This window comes from Zootoca vivipara, chromosome 11 (assembly GCF_965207765.1).
Source record: "Zootoca vivipara chromosome 11, rZooViv2.hap1.1, whole genome shotgun sequence".
Classification (NCBI taxonomy): domain Eukaryota; kingdom Metazoa; phylum Chordata; class Lepidosauria; order Squamata; family Lacertidae; genus Zootoca; species Zootoca vivipara.
In genome coordinates, this window is record NC_142594.1 from 18,000,270 (window position 1) to 18,024,452 (window position 24,183).

The 24,183-nt window shown below is 44.0% G+C and overlaps 1 protein-coding gene across 4 annotated transcripts in view; it reads right to left on the reverse strand.

Moving 5' to 3' along the window:
* Positions 1–8,057: 8,057 nt before the first annotated feature.
* NR1D2 (nuclear receptor subfamily 1 group D member 2) overlaps positions 8,058–24,183 on the reverse strand; it is a 28,046-nt gene continuing 11,920 nt past the window's right edge. For all 4 annotated transcript variants that reach the window (XM_035129545.3, XM_088653759.1, XM_088653761.1 and 1 more), the window contains 6 exons: positions 22,708–22,796; positions 22,017–22,161; positions 18,607–19,250; positions 17,219–17,404; positions 13,992–14,202; positions 8,058–11,650 (listed from right to left, as the gene is read on the reverse strand). In XM_035129545.3, coding sequence (XP_034985436.1) covers positions 11,454–11,650; positions 13,992–14,202; positions 17,219–17,404; positions 18,607–19,250; positions 22,017–22,161; positions 22,708–22,796 — 1,472 coding nt within the window. In that variant the 3' untranslated portion in view covers positions 8,058–11,453. The remainder of the gene's footprint in view (positions 11,651–13,991; positions 14,203–17,218; positions 17,405–18,606; positions 19,251–22,016; positions 22,162–22,707; positions 22,797–24,183) is intronic.

Below are 24,183 nucleotides of genomic sequence, written 5' to 3' on the forward strand. Positions count from 1 at the left end.
TACTCCCAGGCAAATGTGTCAAGGATTGCAGATTTAATGGCTCTGAATCTCGCTGTGAGAAACGGTTGTTCTCAGAGAAGTCTATGCCACATAGATGCCATTTACCAAGTGGCAACTTGCAGAGGTGTGAGTCTGGTGTTGTGAGAAATTGTCTGCATTCTACCTTCCCCTGAGCCATCAGCTTTCTTTCAGCTGTGGCAATCTGTTAAAATCCTCACCAGATGCTGCAGATGAAGAAGAGAAGACGAAGAGTTTGGATTTGAGATCCCGCTTTATCACTACCCGAAGGATTCTCAAAGCGGCTAACAATCTCCTTTTCCCTTCCTCCCCCACAACAAACACTCTGTGAGGTGGGTGGGGCTGAGAGACTTCAAAGAAGTGTGACTAGCCCAAGGTCACCCAGCAGCTGCATGTGGCGGAGTCCATAAGTGACAGTGGAGGCCAATTCTGGATCCACATGTCCTTCCACAGTGGGGACATACTGGTAGGTTTCCGGGCGGGAGTTGATCATGGTGTGGATTTGCCAAGTGTTCCTTCCTCTTAACACGTTTCTCCCTTCCGTCCTAGGTTCAAGCATCTTCAACGCCCACGACACCTTTGGTAAAGGCTGTTCTCCAAGTGGAGCGCTCGCAAGCCAGTGTTTCCCAGTTGTCGGTGTTTATACTACATTTTAAAGGATTTGCCTTGAGAAAGTATTTAAACCTCTTTTGTTGACCACCGGCATTATGCTTTCCATTTTTAAGTTCGGAACAGAGTAGCTGCTTTGGAATACGATAATCAGGCATCCGCACAACATGACCAGTCCAACAAAGTTGATGTTGAAGAGTCATCGCTTCGACACTGGTGATCTTTCCTTCTTCCAGTACACTGGCATTAGTTCACCTGTCTTTCCAGGTGATGTGTAAAAATTTTCAGAGACACCATTGACGGAATCTTTCGAGGCTGTTCTTGATGGAGCTTACTTCCCAATAAGAATTGCTTCCTTAAAATATCATTTGGTTGAGTCATTTGGTTTTATATATTTATTGCATAATAAATATATAAATATTGGGATGTGGGGTGGCTCTTTGGGGGTTATTTTTCCTTTGTTTCCAGCCAGCCCATTTTTCACTCCCTGGCAAGAATTGCAAGGCGGTGTGTGGAGCAGCTGGAGTAACTTTGCAGGAGATGTCGCATCTGAGCTGCACCCGAAACTTCTTGGGTGGATTGAATTAGTTGTACATTTCCCTTTGATTCAGGGTGCTCATCTGGAAAGATATAGCCCCCCTCTGTCCTCTGTGTCCCCCCTGCTGTTTTCTCTCGCTCCCTCTGCTCTGTGGCTTGGTTTCACTTCAGTCTTTGATCATTATTCATCTCTGTGGCTATGATTTTCTTATTTTATCACTGTAATGTTCAGGAGTCCTATTCCCCCCCCCCTATGCTCCCCTCTGTATAAGTTTTAGTTATGTCATTCTCCTTCTTCCTGACAATTCTGTAAATTCATTGGTTCGTCATCCTCTGCTCTAAAGCCGAGGGTCATCCTTTCACCTAGAAGCTCTGTCTCAAAGCCCTAATTGTTTTTATGTTTCTTACTGTTTGACTGAGTGCCCATTCACACAATGCCAATCTGCATGTATGCAAACGAGCCTCCCAAAAGGGAGGATCAACGGAAAAGAGGGCAAAATAAGTTTGCATTAAAATCTGCTTATGATGATCTACATGTGTAGATGCAAATTATGAAATATGCAAATTATGAAATAATTTGCATAACATTTGCATATGATTATTGATTAAACATCTCCAACTTTCATAAAAAGGATCAGGTAGCAGATGTTGTGAAAGACCTACACTGAGGCCAGTCAAAGTTAACAATATTGAGCTAGGTGGGAAAACAGTCTGTCCCGGTCATATGTGACTGAAGAGGTCTGCACTGAGAGGAATGGTGGGAGCCTCCCCCTCCCCCTCCCCCCGCTCCTGATCCAGATCCTGAATCTTCCCAGGAGTAGGAGAACAGTATAGATTTGGAACAGTGGTTTGCAGAAGGACATAGTTCAGAAGGCAAAAGCTGGGAAGTACTGGATGGGGAACAGCTAGGAGGAGAAACAGTGGGGGGGAGAGAGTTAACAGATTGGAATTGGATTCTTTGTTCTCTCTCTGTGATCATTAAAGTTTCTAACTGGTAAGAAGACTCATTTTCCTTTCTTCTGCTTATCTGATGCCAAAGGGGGGGAGGAAGCCAATTCCCTGAAGCCTGACATACTGTGACATCACACTCATTCATATATTCAGTTGAGGATAGCAACACAATTATATGTTGAAAGTGGAAGGAAAAGTGAAAGGGCCATGGCTCAGGGGTAGAGCATCTGTCTTGTATGCAGAGGTTGGGTGGCCATCTGTCATAGATGCTTTAGCTGAGATTCCTGCATTGCAGGGGGTTTGACTAGATGACCCTTGGGGTCCCTTCCAGCTCTAGGGTTCTATTATTCTATGACCCAATGGAGCGACTTGGTGCTAGTATCTTTGCTGTTAGTGTACTACCTAAGCTCCTTGTGGCTATGATGCATTTTGTTTATTTTTTAATGGAATTGCAAGTGTTTTGTATGACTGTGTCATATTTATACTGTACAGTCAAACCTCGGTTGTCGAACGTAATCCGTTCAGCTTCCAAAATGTTTAACAACCGAGGCACAGCTTTTAACTGGCTGCAAGAGCTTCCTGCACTCAAGTGGAAGCCACGACGGACGTTTGGCTTCCGAAAAACGTTAAAAAACCGGAGCATTTACTTCTTGGTTTTTGGCATTCGGGAGCCAAAACATTCCTAATGGAGCCGTTTGGGAACCGAGGTTTGACTGTAACATGTTGACACTTTTAAATGTGTCACAAGTCACTTGGGAACCTCAGTGGAACAAGCAGCCAACCAGTCTAATAAACAAACGGACAATACAAGGCAGGGTCTTATGTTTCCAAAAGCATCTCTCCTTTGCCAGCCAGCCCAATAGACTCCAGTTGTGAACCAGATATTCCATGTGAGCACTTGATCACACACACAGAGCCCCACATCTGTGTGATCTTTGGAAGAGAAGGATCACGTCAACCAAGGTGCGTGGGTGTTCCTGTGGAGAGCTCAGGGGACATGGGAGGATGTCTGTACGGTGCAGATTATACCACCAGATTATACTCTGCGCCCCACCCCACCCCCAAATTTACAAAGAAGCCACTTCTATTATTATGGCTGCTAAACTATTGCAGCCAGAGGACTTGCTGGTTTTCTGATTGCTCGGTTAATCCGTTATGTTTGTCCATGTGAGCGCCGACCCAGAACTGGTCATGTGAACCAAAAAAAGCAGAGTTTGAACCAATCCTTGGAGAATTCACTTGGCAGCGGAAAAAGGCCCTGTCTAGAAATTTGTTCCGACAGTGGCATTCCTTGTGCTACGTCTCCCCCTGCTGAGCCAGCCAAAAACAGCAGCCTGGGTTCATGAGGATAAAAAACGCTCTGCGCAATTTGTTCCTGGGTATTGACTGTCTCTGCATTTAAACCAGGCACCCCCAAACTTTGGCCCTCCAGATGTTTTGGACTACAATTCCCATCTTCCCCGGCCACTGGTCCTGTTAGCTAGGGATCATGGGAGTTGTAGGCCAAAACATCTGGAGGGCCGCAGTTTGGGGGTGCCCGATTTAAACAAAAACCTTAAAGAGACCAAATGCAAAAAGGATGTTGCTCCTGTACAGTTAATAGTTCTGAAGGAGAATTGAATTTGGCAGCTACAGCATCTCACCCCTGCCCAGAAGTGACAACTCCCAAAATCTTCTAATTTTAAAGGAACTCCTGCACACTAAAAAGAAGGAGGAGGAAAATACAAACATTCACAGGCTGAAAAGGAGATAAATGATAGGGGAAAATATAAGCATCTTCTGGTTAGCTTTGGGGCCTGGAGCTGAAAGGAAGTGTGGTGTTGTGGTTAGTATGTTGGACTTGAGTCTGCCAGACCAGAGATCGAATCCTCACTCTGCCATGAAGCTCTCTGGGTGACCTTGGGCCAAGCACACTCTTTCAGCCTAACTCCTGCAGCGATAAAATTGCTGGCACATTTGCAAAGCTCAGTGGGGTCCAGTATGGTTTCAGATTGGATGGGCAACTTTCGTGCTGAGATTCCTGCATTGCAGGGGGTTGGACTAGATGACCATCATGGTCTCTTCCAACACTATTCTAGGGCTGTTGCGAGGACAAAATGGACAGAGGGAAAACCATGTGTACCAGCTGGAGTTCCCTGAAGGAAAGGGAGATATAAATTGAAATAGCAATGATGATTTGGTGCCAGTTCTGATCTTACCTGTCTCAGGATGGATTTGGAAAGTAAGATAGGATACATTATGTATTAATTAACCTTCCCCTTGCTCGCTTGAGTAAGATGAGCGTCTAGTTTAGCAGAGTTAAAAATATACCACCCTTTGCAGCATGAGCACAGAAACTTGGGACAAAGTGTTTTTAATATTCTGTTGGGAGCCGCCCAGAGTGGCTGGGGAAACCCAGCTAGATGGGTGGGGTATAAATAATATATCATCATCATCATCATCATCATCATCCAGGATGCTTTAGGAAGGCTGCCCCTTCCCCTTTATTTATCCCTCTAAACAAAACAACAGCACAGAAGTCTGTAATGGAGGAAAATAAAATTGTTTACAGTACTTACATAAAGCTGCAGATGCAATTCAAGCAGAAAATAGCCAGGAAATAAATCGGGCAAAATATACTTCTAGATTACAAAATATGGTTTAGGGTCAAAGGCGGTGCATTTGACCCTCTTATCTTATCCCTTCCCTATGGCTGCAGGAGAGAGGAAATGCTAAGCATTATCTTCCTACCTTTCCCACCTGGGCAAGCAGAGGCTATGACCTCACAAAGTGCCCTCTAGGAATTTAAAGGGAACTTGTGTCTTAACCCTCTGCTCACCTTGCAAATGTGGATTTATATTGACAGAGGCACTGCATTTCCCCATAACTTGGGAGGCATAGCTGCCAAGTTTTCCCTTTTCTCGCGAGGAAGCCTATTCAGCATAAGGGAAAATCCCTTAAAAAAAGGGATAACTTGGCAGCTATGTTGGGAGGGCAGGCGCTTGGGATCTGGCAGGGATGGAGTTGTGGTCCAGGAGGCCTGATGGGTCTCTCATCTCTTGCCTATGAGTGTTTCCATTTCATTCCCCGTCCTGTTTAACATTATGGGGTTCTCACTCCATGGATAGCTCTGCTTATTGGCCATGAACCACCTTCCTTGCTGCTTGTTGCAGTTGCTTGGAATGAGGAGCTGTTCTCTCATTCAGCCCAGCGACATGGCTTGTAAAATCCAGAAGACATAAACACGCTTTTTAAAAAATTGAAAATGGGGACATCATATTAAAGTGAACCCCCAGGTACTTTGAATATCTGTAACACTCCTGGGTAATCATATTCTGCTACAGTGCTGCGTAACGTTTTGTTAAAATTAAATTAAATAAAAATAATTTATTTATACCCCACCCATCTGGCTGGGTTTCCCCAGCTACTCTGGGCGGCTCCCAACAGACTATTAAAAACACGATAAAACACCAAACGTTAAAAAGTTCCCTATACAGGGCCGCCTTCAGATGTCTTCTAATATTCAGATAGCTGTTTATTTCCTTGACATCTGATGGGAGGGCGTTCCACAGGGCGGGCGCCACTACCAAGAAGGCCCTCTACCCATATCCCATGTAAGAGGGAAGAGCCAAACTACACATTCCATGTAAACAAGGGGTTGGGGAACAGTGGCCTCTGCACATTGCTGGACTACAAATCCCATTATCCCCAACCATTGGCCACATTTACAACCACTCTTGGGCCCCACCTGCACAATGTGTTTAAAACATCTTGAAGTCATGGCTGCTCCCCCCCCCAAAAAAAATCCTGGGCAATGTAGTTTCTTAAGGGTGCCGAGAGTTGTTAGGAGACCCCTCACAAAGTTTCAGTTCCCCATCACCTGGTTAAGTGGGATCAGTTGTTAAACCACACTGGGAATTTTAGCTCTGTGAGGGGCATAGGATAGTTCTTATAACTCTTGGTACACTTAAAACTACAGTTCCCAGGGTGTTATGTAGGATTTTAAAACGTCAAACTGTTTTCAATGTACAGTACAGTGTGGTGCAGAAGGGTCCTTAGTAATTACACACATATCTAGTAATCTTTTTTTATCTAGTAATTTTTTTATCTAGTAATCTGATATTGCTTCTTGAGTGTACTGTGGCTGGGTACATACTGAAGGACGCAGGTGGCACTGTGGGTTAAACCAAGGAGCCTAGGGCTTGCCGATCAGAAGGTCAGCGGTTTGAATCCCTGCGACAACCTAGCAGTTTGAAAGCACGTCAAAGTGCAAGTAGATAAATAGGTAGCACTCCGGCGGGAAGGTAAACGGCATTTCCGTGCGCTGCTCTGGTTTGCCAGAAGCGGCTTTGTCATGCTGGCCACATGACCTGGAAGCTGTACGCTGGCTCCCCCGGCCAATAAAGCGAGATGAGCGCCGCAACCCCAGAGTCGGTCACGACTGGACCTAATGGTCAGGGGTTCCCTTTACCTTTACAGGGGAGGAAATTAGGGTGCTATTCTAGCAGACACCCTTACAAACAACCCCACAAAGCCTTTACCTTTACATACTGAAGACATGAGTGCCTAAGTGTGACGACTCCATGAGAAAAGCACATGAGGCGTGTGAAGTGACAAGGAAGGAAATGATGACATGATCAAAGCAAAATGCAGGGATAAGACTTCTGGGTTCTAGAGACCTCTGCTGTTCAAGAGAAAAGTTTCATGTTCTGCCTGGACTACAAACTGCAAAACTAAAATGCAGACGTTCTGAAAGATCTGCTGCTACACAGCATATATGTTTTAGAGACTGCTAAAAGAATCTTGTTTAACATTGTGCTTTGCTGGCATTTATAGTGTTGTATTATTTTGTTTGAAGCCGACTCAAGATTTGGAGAGATACTATTGTTTAATAGATCAGCACTGTCTGAATTAAAACGGGGAAATTCCCTAAATGCCCTATCCATTTCTTTGTAAATAGCACAGATGGTGTTGTTGTTGTTTTTTAATTAAGTGGCATACCGAATTTTATTAACAAATTTCTTACACATGCCATGTAGAGCACATGTAGATTTAGGCTGATCAGTACATCATCATATGGATTTAGACTTAGGATGATCATCACTTCATCATTTTCTTATTGCTGAATTCAGAGCTGACCCGCCTTCCCCCCTCTCCCTTAGTAACACAGAAACACACTTTTCAATTTGGCCTGGAACCATGGTAAATTTCATATAAATTCAACAGGACTTGGATGCATGTATGTATGCAGAATACTGAAGTGTGATTTGTATGGCATGCTTCCATGTACGTGTTCATTTGAATAATACAATTCATTAGTACTTTGTGATGGCCTGTAACATATGCAATGTGCACTTTAGACCAGTGTTTCCCAACCTTGTGCCTCCAGATGTTTTGAGACTACAATTCCCATCATCCCTAGCTAGCAAGACCAGTGGTCAGGAATGATGGGAATTGTAGTCCGAAAACAGCTGGAGGCACAAGGTTGGAAAACACTGCTTTAGACTATGGTACGCACTGACATGTCTTGCAGGAATTCCAATCTGGTGTGGTGTCACACATTACAATCACAAGGTTAGATTCCCCCACCATTAACACATAAGTCTATGAGGTTTATTTCTGAATTAGCCCGAAGTGTTTTGACTTAAATATACATAAATGCATGCTCCAAGCCATCCACGTCTTGCCAGTGTGGTGCTTGCAGGACACATAACGCAACCTTCATGCTTAACAGACTTCCTCATTCAATTAACTGAGAGGACAACTTCATATATGCAACTATTTCCTTAGGTTGACCGGGCAGCAAGGAGGGCTGAAGGCCACACAAACATGCAGATATTAGGATGTTGTAAATAAACGTTCATGGGACATTGGTCCAAGGCAACAAATGGTTCACATGTTTTGTCGTTTCCACTCCAGTGTTAAGCTTTGATGGAGAAAAAGAGCACACACAGCAAGCAAAGTCTGCTTTGCCAACATAATGCCCATATTTAATCTTTTTAAACATGAAAAACCAGAGTAAAAAAATTCATTTAGTTTCATACAGTACATTTTCATAATCTTTTAGCAACATCCCATCTACAGTACTCAAAAGTCTGATGCGAAATACTGTATATTCCTGCGTATAAGACTACTTTTTAACCCAGGAAAATCTTCTCAAAAGTCGGGGGTCGTCTTATACGCCGGGTCGTATTTCTTATACAGCGAGTATATTCCAAACTCGATATTTTAACTGGAAAAGTCGGGGGTCGTCTTATACACCCAGTCATCTTATACGCCGGAATATACGGGTATTTCTCAGTATTTAACAAGTGTATAACCAGCAACACAGTAAAGCAGAGCTTCCTTAGATGTAACAAGATCTAACTTTAGAGGCAGCAAATGGCTTCCTTGCTCACTAAGGCCAGATCCTTTTTTACACAAGCATTACCCAGTTATCTGAAGTTTGATGCTAGTATGAGAAAATGCTGCTCTGCATTAACACCACACCAGTGTGAGCAGCAGCATTCCAATGACTCTTGGTGCTTCCAGCATAACACAAGTGCTAGGCCCTAGAGTAGTTTTCACCAACCTGGTGCCCCTCCAATTGTTTGGGACTACAAGTCCCATCAGCATATGCGGTCTGCAGCTTATGGGAGTTGCTGTCCAAAACATCTAGCAGTAGGTTGGCAACAGCTGCCTTGGAGACTGCAACACAGGGGAATGTTCTAAATAAAGTTGTACAGTCGTACCTCGGCAGTGGAACAGAATCCCTTCCGGAAGTCCATTCGACTTCCAAAGAGTGGCTTCCGATTGGCTGCAGAAAGCTCCAGCAGCCAATTGGAAGCCTCACAAGCAGTGCCAGACGTTCGGGTTCCAAAAGAAAGTTCAAAAACCCGGAACACTCCCTTCTGGTTTTCAATCGTTCAGGAGCCGAAACGTTCGACTCCCAAGGCATTCGGGAGCCGAGGTATGACTGTACTTGGATCTCGAATTTGTAAATAAACAACAACCCGGAACAACGTAAATCCAAGTTCTTCAATGTACAGGAACATGTTGTTTAAAACGAAATTGCATGCATCTATTTCGGCCACATAATTTTCTAATTATATGCACAAATATGGAAACTCTTTTCTAAAATAAGCAATCCTTTACATTGTGCTGGTTATACTTTTCTAAAGATTTAAAAATAGAATGTAGAGACATTGTATATGTAGGGAGGAAGCTTCTGTAAGAAGCCAAAAAATCAGGGCAACGTTCTTCTTTGATTTTTAAGCAGTGGATGCAAAATGGCTTACCTGTCCTTGATTAATAAAAAATATAGTTACTGAAATACCTGTATTATACCAAGTCAACAATTAATGTTTTGAAAGCATAAGTTGTCTCAAGACATCACCAAGTGGTTGTGCAACTGAAATTGGAAGAATGGGTTGTTTCCTAGTGGTCTCAGTTCTGTGTGCAGAAGACAATTAGATGCACATATTCCCTCTGAATTAGACTGAATTTTTTGAAACAACCTCTTAAAATAAAAAAAAGCAGTAATACAAAAGGCTCCAAAGTTTTATGCTGCAACAGGGCGTCAAATCTACCTCCACCATTTAACAGCAGGAAATACTAAACATCTATCGGACCCATGAAGCTGCAATTCTTCACCTAAGCACAACGGGAGATGCAAGTTTGTACCTTCAAGCAAGAAACAGTCATGTGAAATATTGAGGTTGTAAACTAGGGATTCAATGCTTTTCTTAAGGAGGAAGTTGAAAGAATTTTTCCTTCCATACTGTGGTAACAATAAGGCCAGTTATAACGTTCTGGCTTATTTTAAGTGCCATTGTGTGGTTTTTAATTCTTGATATTATAGGAAAATATTATTTTGAGATAGTATCTAGATGCAAAGGAAATCCTTGTACCTGGGGATTTATTATTGACATTTTAAAAAAGAACATCAAATTTATAGAAAAATAGACCTGGTATCAGACCTTTGCTATGTACACCAAAAAAAGGTTTAAGAAAACCTTTACAGCTCTAACCTTAATAGAACATTTGCGCAACAAACATACCTCATGAGCCACTGACTGTGTCTGTTTTTTGTTTCCCATTCTCATGTAGCATACAGGTGTATAAAGTGTACAGATTCAAAAGACACACAAACATATGCAATGAAGGTGTTTGATCAAGTGTTCCCTTGAAATTTCTCATGATTCTCTAAAATCACACAGATTACAAGCTTCATCTGGAAAATTTCCTTCCAGATAAGAGTAGTGTGTCCAGCAACTTTAAGTGTCGATTAGCACGTAAGAATCTTAGAAGCAATAGATTAAAAAAAAGTCAGCCCAATCCAGTACCTTTAACTGATTTGACAGATCTGCCATTTCACTTTTGATTCTGCAAGACTTCTCAAAGCAGCGAACTCGGCACACCGCAGTTAACCTGAAAATCTCTATAAACACGATGAACTCTCGAGACATTTGGTTCCGCAGCACATCTACCAAAAACATCGGTTCCGTTGTTCCCATGGGTCAACCACCTTTCGTTTGGTGAACTTCTTCACAGTTGAAAAATATTGTGGAGAAATTATATGCATGTTGTTTCAATTAGAACTATTTACATACATACACTTAAATATATACATACACAAACAATGTATTTCTTAAAAGTCATAACACACCCAACTATACTATACATACTATACATACATACAGCACATGGACGCTTGTGCTTGGAGCTATCAAATCAGTTTACAATGAGACTTCCCCATGGAGCTCCTGAGCTTCCGAAAAGCAAAATGTTAGATTTTCTGAGCTTCCTACAGAACCAAGATGAGATGCTCAAAAGGGGGGGGGGGGAATAAACAGATTAAATCCATCTTCAGTCACTGTAGTGTCATTTACCCATAGCTGCCAAGTTATCCCTTTTTTAAAGGGATTTTCCATTATGCTGAATAGGCTTCCTCGTGAGAAAAGGGAAAACTTGGCAGCTATGCATTTACCCCAAATTCTGTTTTCTGCATATAGCCATTGTGCATTCTGGTTTATAACAGAGCCAGTTAATTGGTCTTTACTGTAAGGGTGCAGTAATTAACAGTCTATATCCGTAAGATTGAATGTCACCTCTTCACTTTTAGTGCAAATGGGGCACTATTTTGGATAATCATGAAGAAATCTATGGCCATGTCGCCACTGACGGAAAAATGTTCAACCCGAAACGTTGTTATTGCATGGCAACATAACATCTACCCATCACACAGACAGCGAGTTCTTCTTCTTCTCCACAAAAGGTACATACATACAAACATAAATAAATAAACATTTTATAGCATGAAATAACCACAGTTAATTGACAGGAAGCAAGTCCATTCTATAAATAAAAGAGGTAAAAGCCTATGGGTGAACTTTAAAGGCCAAGAGTTCCTCAGAGTGCATGTTGTTTAAGGAACGCAAGTCAGGCAACTTCAAGAGCAGTTTTGTAAATATAGAGGCTTCGTTCGGATGGTTTTTTGTGATTAAGGTCCTAAGCACGCGGATTAGTGTTTCTTGCAACGCTTCCACCGAGTTGACATTTTCTATTCCCGATCGTTCTAAACAACAGAAGAGAACGGAACAGAGACGGTTATTTGGTGTGCCGATTTAACACTGGTTAGTATGAAATTCAACCCTATGTTCAGCTATTCGTCAAAGCATTTGTGTTGGTTAGTGGGAATTCAGGGTTGACTAATGAAGAGGTAAAACAAGCAAAGGCATAAACATACTGAAGCTTTTAGTTAGGTGCCTGTTTTGCAAAGCACTTCCCAACATCCTCACATAACAAAAAAAGTCCTACCCTAAGTCAAAAGGGTTGTATCCAAGGTTAGCCAAACTCAGAGTAGACCCACTGGAATTAGTGAACGTGACTAACTTATGTTCGTTTATTTTAGTGGGTTTACTCAAAGGTACCCCTGGAATGCAGAGCAGTGTCCCCTTATTTTGTGATGCTATGAACAACCCAGAAGTCCTCTTCTTTTGTAGCAAGAGGAATTTTATGGAAAGGGAACAGGAATGAGGACCTGTCCGCTCTACTTGCCAAGTACATCGGGCCACTTTTTCTTCTGCTGTACAGCTCTGCAGCAACTAAGGGTTCGCCCACACTTGCCCTGTAATTTTTAGGTGTTCAATTTTTAGGTTTCTTCTTTTGACCCACCATTTCCCCCAGGAAACTGCGCTGTTTACTGATGAATGCTTCTTCCAATTCATCAGTAAGCAGTGGGTATTTCCCCCCCCCCCCAGGGAAAGTGGCAGGACGAAGGAAAAACCTCTTGGACAGTGCCTAGAAAGTGTGGACAAGCCTTTTGTCTGAAATACGACGGTCTCTGGTGGGGCACCCCAGGGGCCTAGGATAGTGTGGGTCTCCTGCTTCACGGGGAGAGGAAGATCCATAGGTGGAGAAAGGCCCATGAATGAAAGCATTCTCCTGCTTGGACAACTGCAAGGCGCTCTACGTGGGGCTACCTTTGAAGGTGACCCGGAAACCACAGCGAATCCAGAATGTGGCAGCTAGACTGGTGACTGGGAGCGGCTGCCGAGACCACATAACACCGGTCTTGAAAGACCTACATTGGCTCCCAGTACGTTTCTGAGCACAACACAAAGTGTTGGTGCTGATCTTTAAAGCCCTAAACAGCCTTGGCCCAATATATCTGAAGGAGCATCTCCACTCCCATCGTTCAGCCCAGACACCGTGGTCCAGCTCTGAGGGCCTTCTGGCAGTTCCCTTGCTGCAAGAAGTGAGGTTACAGGGAAGCAGGCAGAGGGCCTTCTCGGTAGTGGCGCCCATCCATCAGATGTCAAGGAAATAAACAACTATCTGACTTTTAGAAGACACCTGAAGGCAGCCCTGTTTAGGGAAGTTTTAAATGTTTGATGTTGTAGCATGTTTTTAATATTCTGTTGGGAGCCGCCCAGAGTGGCTAGGGAAACCCAGCCAGATGGGCGGGGAATAAATGATAAATAATAATAATAATAATAATTTATTATTCTCCTTGCATGCTACAAAAGCCTCTGCAGCTCCTCTGGTGCTCTGTTGGTAGAGGGGGCAAAAAAGGAGGCATTCCAAGGTGGATTAGGACAGGCACCCCCAAACTGCGGCCCTCCAGATGTTTTGGCCTACAACTCCCATGATTCCTAGCTAAGAGGACCAGTGGTCAGGGATGATGGGAATTGTAGTCCAAAACATCTGGAGGGCCGAAGTCTTGGGATGTCTGGATTAGGATATGCTTCTACTCCACGGGATTTGGGGAGGTGGTGGGGGTGGAGAGGAAGAAGTAAGTCCAACCTGGAGTGTACTTATTTTCCCTTCCCATTAGGATTAATGTGAGGGAAAATTGTAAAAACGAACAACAAAAAAGCTGTTGGCATGAACCCACCTGACATGCAAGGGTACGTTGGTGTGTTTTCTGCAGCATTGCATGTCAATGAGAACACATCCTCTCAGGTCACCTAACAAACAGTAACCCTTAACCATGTATTTCTCAAAAAGCCAAAAGCGATTTGCAATAAATAAAAACCTTGACACTTAACATAAACAAATGAATGAACAGTAAAAGGATAAAAATCAAACATGAAAAGTGGCCGCAAAATGAAAAAGTCCTCGCAGGTGTGGCGAAAGAGAAACTGGCACCATCTATTGTTACTAGTGGAACAGAAAAATAAAGCGCTTGAAAATTTGCTGTTGTTGAAATTCTTCCACCCCACATTAGTGACGGAAGGATATAGTTCTCAGGAGCCCTGAAGAAATCCACCCCCCCCCTTATTTATAAAAATAAACAATACTCCCCAACCTATTAGCTAGATTTCTTTTATTCTGAAAAGACGACAAAGGTGCCGATTTTAAATCTGGAGATATACAAAAATATTTTATTCCATGGTATGGATTAACTTTCTTACCAGCAGACACAAGGACCACAGCTGTAAACAAGCTCATTTCTTCATCACTAAGGTTCAGGGCATTTAGTTTCTCACTAAACTCAAACATGGAGTTGAGCAGATCACCAGCTCCCATTGAACGCAGGTCGTCCACACTGTATTTCTTTCCACTGAGAAAAGTGACAGTGCGATCCTTTGCATCAAATAAGGATGCAAACCGTACCATTAAAACCTACCCAAAAGAAAAAAAGAGCAATTAAAAAAAGATTAGACCAATCTGCAGGAAATTAGGGATAAAATGAGTCAGTGTGTAACACTATACATTGGTAATGTTGCTTGTCTGACAGCTGGTGAACAGGTACAATTGCTTTTTTAAACAGAAGGAATGTTGTTTCTGTACATGAAAACAGGTTTCCCCACAAAATGACCAGCACAGAACGCTTCCTGCATCACCAACATACCTCCACCTGCGTGATACTATCTCTGGTCCACAGCCTTCTTTTATATTACTCATTTGTTTATAACCCTCCACAATTTTCTAAAGTAAATACAGACACTATACAGGCTAAAATATTCTCGCAATAAATGTCTGGACCAGGTGAGTTTGCTTATACAAACGGATTTCAAGCAAAAAAATTTTTTAAAAAAAAGATTTTAAAAGGTAATGCAGAAAAGAGTACAGTGGAACCTCGGTTTTTGAGTTTCTTGGAAGCCGAATGTTTCGGTTTTCGAACACCGAAAACCCAGAAGTAATTGCTTCCGTTTTCAAACACGCCTAGGAAGTTGAACGGCTTCCAAGCCGCCTTTCTCAGTTTTCTCAGTTGAAGTTTCCGACTGCCCATTGCGCCTCGGTCATCAAACATTTCGGAAGTCGAATGGAGTCTTCCACTGTATTTTGGCTTTAAAACCCAGAAACAAGGAACATTTCCCTGCACGTCCTGCTCCCACATTTGCAGTCTACTCTTGCACCTCCCATATAATCTCTTCCCCGTCAACCTTTCTTCTCCTCAAAACTGTGCACATACTCGTATTTCCTCTGCATCAGGCTGAGGTAGTGGTGTAACCACATCTGCCACAATCCGTATCTATCTCGTAATTTCTAATGAAATGCTGCATTTTTGCGTTTTCCCACCAGACTAGTGTCAGTTTCAAGCGAGAAAAATAATGACCTAGCAACATTTTAAACTGGAAATGTGTGCGCAGCCCAAGATTGTTAGGTTTGCGTCCCATCTCAGGAGAGAGGAAGTGATTTTTTTATGGTTGCACCCAGAATGTGAAACGCCACGCCTTGTGAAATGTATTCAACTCCTCCTAATGAAGACTGTTTCAAGTTCAGCGAGGCTTTTGGCTTGATGTGACAAGACAACGCTTTTATGTTTTGGTTTAAAACTGCTGATCCTGTCTCTTTTGACTGTTCCCAATAGTTTCATGGCACCATTCCCACAACAAAAGCTATCAGACATATAAAAAAAATTCAGGAAGGAATCCATGGTTTGGCTTTTGAAAAACAGGGGGTTCACCGTACTTAGCTAATTGGGAACTATTGGCCTAGATCATTTACCAGAACGGGATCTGTCAAAAACCAAAGCTTACAACATTACACGCATGCTCTAGAGCAGGGGTGGCCAACTTCCAAGAGACTGCGATCTACTCATAGAGTTAAAAACTGGCATTGATCTACCCCCTTTTGGGGGGTTCAGGTCAAAGTTGTTGAGCTTTTTAAGGAAGGAAAGCCCTGTTTTGGGGGGTTCACGTAAAAGTTGTTGAGCTTCTTTAGGGAGGAGGAAAGCAACATTGACACTGAGCTTTTTTTTTTAAGGAAGGAAAGCCCTGTTTTTGGTGATTCAGGTCATTTTAGGGGTCCAGGGCAAAGATGTTGAGTTTTTTTTAGGGGAGCAAAAAAAATTAGCTTCTTTGGGGAGAGCCACTGATCTACCGGTGATCTACCACAGACGTCCAGTGATCTACCGGTAGATCACAATCTACCTGTTGGACACGCCTGCTCTAGAGAGAGAACATGCCAAGTGTGGTTGAGCATAAACCCACACACAATGTCCCTTGAGGGGGGCGGGGTAGTGGTGCAATAATAGTAAGCAGTGGTAGTTATTATTTATACCCTACCCATCTGGCTGGGTTTCCCCAGTTACTCCCCAACAGAATATTAAAAACAAAATAAAGCACCCAACAGGGCTGCCTTCAGATGTTTCTAAAAATAAGATAGTTGTTTATTTCCTGGACATCTGATAGGAGGGCGTTCCACAGGGCAGGTGCCACTACCGAGAAGGCCCTCTGCTTGGTTCCCTGTAACCTCACTTCTCACAGAGAAGGAACCGCCAGAAGGCCCTCAGCCCTGGACCTCAGTGTCTAGGCTGAATGATGGGGGTGAAGACGCTCTTTCAGGTATGCTGGGCCGAGGCCATTTGGAGCTTTAAAGGTCAGCACCATTGCTTAGAATTGTGCTCAGAAACATACTGGGAGCCAACGTAGGTCTTTCTGGTGTAGGACTGGTGTTATGTGGTCTCAGCGGCCGCTCCCAGCCACCAGTCTAGCTGCCGCATTCTGGATTAATTGCAGTTTCCGGGTCACCTTCAAAGGTAGCCCCACACAGAGCACATTGCAGCAGTCCAAGCGAGAGATAACTAGAGCATGTACCACTCTGGAGAGACAGTCAATGGGCAGATAGAGTCTCAGCCTGCGTACCAGATGGAGCTGGTAGACAGCTGCCCTGGACACAGAATTGACCTGCGCCTCCATGGACAGCTGTGAATCCAAAGTGACTCCCAGGCTGTGCACCTGGTCCTTCAGGGGCACAGTTACTCCATTCAGGACCAGGGAGTCCTCTACACCCACCCGCCCCCTGTCCCCCCAAAACAGTGCTTCTGTCTTATCAGGATTCAACCTCAATCCATTATGTGTTAGGTGATTCAAGACAGTCCTACAACTAAGGCCACGTCACGCTAACATTCTGTAAGGGTAAGAGGGTAAGAGAACTGAACTCATATTCCTGAGGGGAAGAATAAGCCAAAGTAGGAATAGTTTTGTGCAAAGACAACCTCTGCCAAACATTTCGAACGACTGCTGCAGACAACTATCAAAGTCATCAAAATAGCTGCACTAACTTTTTATCCCAAGTTTAACCGACAAGGCTGCAGGAGGGAAGAAATGGTCAAAACAAAATGAATCTATTATATGTATATAGCACGCCATAGCAAAACATCTGCAATACATTCAATTAAGATTATATTCACCTCAAAGGTTCCAGCCTTCAGAAGGTTTACTTGGTCATGCTGTGAAAGGTCTCGGAAGCCTGGAACACGTTTGGCAAACTCCACCACTTCCTTCACAGCAGGAGTAAAGCTCATGGAAAATTCTTCCCAGACTTCATGACCAGACTTATTTGGGTCCACAAAAGGAGTCTTGTTCATTGGGCAAACCTAGATATTTATACACACAGTCTTAATATTCTATTCCAAGCAAACTGACCAAGAGATTTCATAGTTTCAAAAATCTCCATAAATTATTACAATAATAGGAGCATCAACAAAATATATTTGGAGACTAAATATGTGAGGCCTGAATTAAATTATGTGTTACGATCCACAGTACAGTTTAATGGAAAAAAATATTATTATGAAAAATTAACTTCAAGACTCAGCAATTTTTAAAATCAGAGCTTAAATTGATTGGTTGCGTCTTCCTGAAATCTGCATGTGTATTTGATCTCTCTTCTGCATTCCAATGCACATTAAAAACACTGCATACAAAGTGCGAGAGAAAGAGAGAACCTTAAAAGTTGCATTTAATTCTCAAGTAAACATACTGCGAGCTTGATCACCACCAAGTTTTCGATGAAACACGACAGCTGGTTAAGTTTCACTGACACTAATTTTCCTAGCAATTTGCAATTCATTAGATGAGAGTTAATTCTTATTACCCAACTGACTGAATTCTATAAAATGGGAGGCACATTATAGCACCTTAAGGCTGCTTTACACATGCAAGTGGTTTTAGCATTACAACAATATGCCTAACCAAGGCTTGTGTTTGAGCACTTCTCCCTCTTCTGGAGCAATTTGTGGGGACTAGTTCACTTCTGCTTCCATGTTTGATTAACCACAGTTTGCCAAGTTTGTGACAAACTGTGGTTAATTTTAACTGTGGTTAGCTGAAACAAGGCAACCTCATGCCACAGTTTATGCAGCTGGCTACATTTAGAGTTTGGATAACACAGCAAACTGGGATCGGTTAAAAAACGAGAAGCAGAAGCTTCCCAAGATTAGAAACAAACCATATTTAGGGTTGAGGTTTCATAAAATATACCTCGGTTAAACGCAATACGTAATAGCAAACATTTCCCACTATCAGTCATTTTCCCAACCATCCTTCTTTTTTCAATTGGAAAGAGGTTCTTTTAGCGATGGGCCAATTGATTTTGGCACCCCTGCCCCCCCAAAAACCCCTCAGTAATCTCCCTCTCGTATCTTTTGTTGTTGTCATTGCCCTGAGTTTATTATTTCACTAAACAAGGTGGTCCCAGGGAGAAGCTACTCCCACAGCCCATGTGACTAGTCTGAACCGATGCCAAGTAACAAACCCTTGAGAGAACTGTGCAAGAGGAAAAAAAGAATAGTTGTACCAGGTGCATCCTCTCTCCGGGGTTGCAGGGGTAGGCGTTCATAGACATGTGCTGAGGAAAGCCACTTTCAGGCCTGCCATTGCAACTTTTTGAGGCGACACCATTAGCCAAGTTCACAGAATGGCTGTTTGCAAAGCAAAGGCTACTACGCCCATTTGGATAATGCATGTTGTTTTGTCCTTTGTGTTGTCCAGTGAAATGTTGTTCATTCCCACCACTATTATTGGTTTCACTACCACCGCTGTACGTTAGGTTTCTCTCCATATTCTGGGGCTGCCCAGGAGTGGGAGGGTTTTCGGGCTGCTCCTGGTTGTACATAAAGGTATCTTTGTGGGCTCTGGTCACCATGCCAACCACTTCTTCCTTAGCAATGTCAGAGGGGGGAGGGGGAGGAGGGGGGAGGAGGAGAACAGGAGGAGGAGGAGGAGGAGGAGGAGAACGGCTGCCGGTGTTTTTCTGCTCTTCTTGCCGTTTGGCGCTCAGCTCTCCTTGAGGCAGCAGAAGCAAAGGTTCTTGGCTCTCTTTCGAGGCTTCGCTGGGCAAATGATCGCTGAACTGGGTGTTCATCATGGTTTTCATGGCGCTTTGCATCTCAACCAGCATCCTCTGCTTCTCGCGTTTAGGAATCCGGCCAAATCGAACGGCTTCGGAAAAGGAACAAAAACAAAGCAAGACTCTTCAGCTACACGCGGGCTGACAAATTCTAGCGGAAATGCCGTACAAGCAAACCAAACTCTCTCCTGCTTCAAAAACAAAACACAGAGAATCACATGCTGCTCAGTGCTCTTTTTTTTTACTGGGGTACACAGTACAGGCCCCTCTTTTTTGCTGGTTAAAAAGTGTGGCACTTACTGTAACAACTTTGTGGTGAGTACTGGCACCTATTTTTCTAGAGAGAAAAAAGCACTGATGAGTATGTTTTTGATGGTAGTTCTCAAAACAAGGACTAGGGGACTATGATACTTATTTTCTGAGCCCAAGGTTTCTCAAACGGGAGCTTCAACTGCAAGGCCAAACAGCAAACTGCTTTTGAAAAGGGAGGGAACGTTTACATGATTTTCTGGTTGAATTGACCCATATGTGTGAGGGACAGGAGCTATAGACTGCCCCCTCCCATCTTGACAACAAGCTCCTCCCCGAGCACAAGTGGGAGCGGGGAAGGGGATGTGTCTAGCGGGGAAACAGGAAGTAGAGCGCAGGGCTCTGACAGTGTCACAGAGCCCCTGCGCCGCCCGGGAGAGGAAGGAAGGGAGAGGGAAGAGGGGAGGCAGAAGACCCCTCCCTCCAGTTCCGGAGCTGCGCAAGAAGAAACGGGGGCGAAGATTGGGGATTCCCAGACTACTTTGTTGGAAAAAGACGCGGGAATCGCCATTCCGGGGTACTGACCCAGACTGATAACATGTACGCTGTACAGCTTCTGCACTGTAAATAGTCTGCACAGAATAAAAGCATGAAAAGGCAGTGTGTCTGAGAGTCGTTACTCTAGAGTAGCCGCCAGTGACCCTGTGACAATATGTAACCCACCTTGCAGCCACATGACGAAAGGCAGGTTATAAATGCATATAAATAAATGTCATAAAAGGATCACCTGTCTGAACGGGGGCGTTCCCTGGGCTTCAAGAAGCCTAAGGAACTTCACCAGAGAAAGCAGCCCATATTGGCTGCCCCAGTTAGCGATGTGTTTTCGAAACTTGCAGTGGCAAGAGATTGCTTTGACTTCCTTTCCCACAAACGCAAGCAATAACACAACGCAGGAAGCAGTTTTCATGCCGCAAGTGGAAGAAGCAGCAGCCGTCACTTGTGTAGCTGAGCTAAGAACAAGCTACGGCGTCGTTTTTAAAAAGGCATGGCCGCTTGCAGTTTTGCAGCTTATGTCAAGTATAAAGACATGTTTGCTTGAAAGAGAAGAAAACCAGCCCCTATGCTGGTCTGCCAATATGGGAAAAAGATGATGTCAAGCAAAACCAGATTCTGGTTGGACAACCGCCATTACTGCCTCCCAGCTGCAGGATTGGTTTGCATGTGTTTCCTCCCAAGGCCCCATAAACCAGGCATCCCCAAACTGCGGTCCTCCAGATGTTTTGGCCTACAACTCCCATGATCCCTAGCTAACAGGACCAGTGGTCGGGGAAGATGGGAATTGTAGTCCAAAACATCTGGAGGGCCGAAGTTTGGGGATGCCTGCCTTAAACCCTCAATCCCCTTAGAAATGGTATGGTATCAAGTTTATTGCTTATAGCCAAAGGCTGCTGTGCTGCCCCCTTAGAAATTAATGCATATTGTTTCACCATTTACCGTACTTTTCCGTGTATAAGACTAGGTTATTTTCTTTAAAAATCATGCTAAAAAGTGGGGGTCGCCTTATACATGGGTAGTGCATAGGATGGACGTTTGATTGGTTGCTGCCGAGGCTGTCAGGGGCTATTGTGCGTGTTATTGGTTGCTGCGTCAATGGGTGGTGTTGACTGGCTGACACTTTGGCAGTTGGGCGGGTGATTGGCAGCTTCTGCTGGCGATGGGACAGACGGGAGGCGGATTGAGCAACGCGTGTTGGTGAGCAATATTCGGCAATCCCCCCTACAAAATTATCCGTGTAATGGATTCAGTTCATTACCAGGCTTCACATGCACTACCTCTGTAATCCTTACCGCAGTCCTGTATGCTCGTCAGTATTTTCCCAACCCCCCCCCCCCCATGGAAGGAGTGTAATAAAATGAATCTGTTTGCATGTCACACCATTACTCAACACCAGGGTTTCCCAAATGTGGGTCTGCAGCTAATTTCTTTGGGACTACAACTCCCATCCTCCCTAGCTAGCAGGACCAGTGGTCAGGCATGATGGGAACTGTAGTCCAAAAAACAGCTGGAGGCGCAAGTTTTTGGGAAAACCTGCTGTCACAGGCGCGGTAGCGGCTACTCTAGAGTAAAGACTCCTCACGACGTTGCCTTTTCATGGTTTTATTCAGTGCAAGCTATTTACAGTGCAGAGTCAGTACTATGTACATGTTGTCAGTCTTGGTCAGAACCTCTGAATGGAGATTCCCGCGTTTTCCTCCAACAAAGTAGCCTGGGAACATTGAATCTCCGCCCCCGGCGCTTCTTGCGCAATTCTGGGGTCGGCGGGAGCGGTCTTCTGGTCGCGCTTTCCCTGCTTCCCATTTCCTCTCCTGAGCGGAGCCGTGGCTCTGCTACCCTACCTGAGCTGTGCCTTCTACTTCCTGATTCCCTGCTAGAGACATCCCCCTCCCCGCTCACACTGGCGCTGGGAGATGAGCTTGTGCTCAGGATGGGAGGAGGCTGTCTGTAGCTGCTCTCCCTCACACCTGCTCTAGACCAACTTTTATAATTAGGTATGAAAAGCACCACAATTCACCTTTTTGAAGCTAACTGCTCTCAATATAGACACATACCATCTCTTGACATCCCAACCGACAAACATTTTTTGAACCGGCACTGCTGGCACCTGTTCCTATTCATTCTCATTATAGAGCAGTTATTATTCTTCAGGCACTTCTTGTATTTGATATTTTGCTGGATGCTTCTTCTGAAAAAGCCCTGAAAAGAACAAGCAATTGTTAAGTTTCAAACCGCCTTTATTTGCAAGCAATTTGCAAGCATGCCCCATCAACAGAAACTTGCATTGTAACCTAGAATCTGGCTATGCTGGCAATAATATGCCAACTGACGTCCCCAAGCAGCACCTTTTCAACCACGCACATTTCAACAGTGCTTTTTTCTGGGGGTACGCATACCCCTAAACATTTTGTGAATCTAAGTTTGGCCTCATTGAGGGGCAGTATTTCAATATGAGTAGGAAAATGAGAGTACCCCTAAACATTTTTTTAATAGAAAAAAAGCACTGCATTTCAATATTCCCAGTCCTGGACATTGAGACCCCCCCAAAAGGATGGAAGGCCACAATAACAAGATTTGCTTAGGAGATTCTGGATAGGTTTTTAAAGCTTGTAGGGTAAGGGTTTTAGAGCTGCAACAAACATTTCCTTCCCCACCTCCACCCCCCAGGTACATCTGCACTTGTCCCTGAAATTGTGCTTGCCAACTGCTCCAATAAGATATTCACATTATAAAATCATACTTCACCTTGCACCCCTCACAGGCATGGACGCCATAGTGGAATCCTGAAGCAACATCTCCACAGACTTTACACAGCAGGACCATGCCATTAAATTCTATAAATAGAAAAATAAGAATGACAACCTAATAGAAACAACACATATTTGACTTGTGTTACATTCTTTTCGTTGAGAGGCAAATTCCAGTACAGTGGTACTTCGGGTTACGTTACCTTCGGATAACATAATTTCGGGTTGTGAACGCAGCAAATCCGGAAGTGGGTTTCGCCATGTGCGCATGCACAGAAGGACTCTATTGCGCATGCGCAGAAGCGATGCCTCTGGATACGGACTTTTCAGGGTACGTACAGACCACCGGGACGAATTAAGTTCATATCCGGAGGGTCCATTGTATACCTGAAGGAGCGTCTCCACCCCCATCATTCAGCGCGGACACTGAAGTCCAGCTCCGAGAGCCTTCTAGCAGTTCCCTCCCTGCAAGAAGTGAGGTTACAGGGAACCAGGCAGAGGGCCTTTTCGGTAGTGGCACCTGCCCTGTGGAACACCCTCCCATCAGATGTCAAGGAAATAAACAACTACCTGACTTTTAGAAGACATCTGAAGGCAGCCCTGTTTAGGGAAGCTTTAAATGTTTGATATCTTATTGTGTTTTTAATATTCTGTTGGGAGCCGCCCAGAGTGGCTGGGGAAACCCAGCCAAATGGGCGGGATATAAACAATAAATTATTATTATTATCATTATCACTATTGACAAAATAGTTGATTCCCTCAACTAAGAAACAACATTGTATCTAGGCCTTAGAGCGAAGTTTCCCAAACTTGGGTCTCCAGCTGTTGTTGGACAATTCCCATCATGCTTTGCGAGCAGGACAAGTGCTCAGGGATCATGGGAATTGTAGCCCAACAACAGATGCAGATACAAGTTTAGGAAACCCTGCTTTAGTAGTTAGCCTAGGGCAGGAGCAGCTAACCTGTGGCTTTCCAGATCTTGCTTTACTACAATTCACACTGTCCATTAAGCTGGGGCTAATGGGAGTTGGGAGTCTAATGACCATAGGAGGGCTATGGTCACTCAAGAGCTGAACTATTGGCCCCCGTCATCATAGCCAATGATTAGGGTTGATGGGAGTCTTACAACATCGAGAGGGCCACAGGATCTTATCCCTTGCCTTATAACAGGCATCCCCAAACTTCGGCCCTCCAGGTGTTTTGGACTACAGTTCCCATCTTCCCCGATCACTGGTCCTGTTAGCTAGGGATCATGGGAGTTGTAGGCCAAAACATCTGGAGGGCCGCAGTTTGAGGATGCCTGCCTTAGAACAACTCTAGGATGCCTGCATAGAATAACCCTGCAGGTGACCATCACAGAGATGCTTCCCCACTTGGGAACTATTGTAAAAAAAAAAAAGAATACTGTCTCTAAATTCCCCTCTGCGTTTTGCTGTCTTCAGCCTGCACGTTTATCATAGTACCATCACAAAAT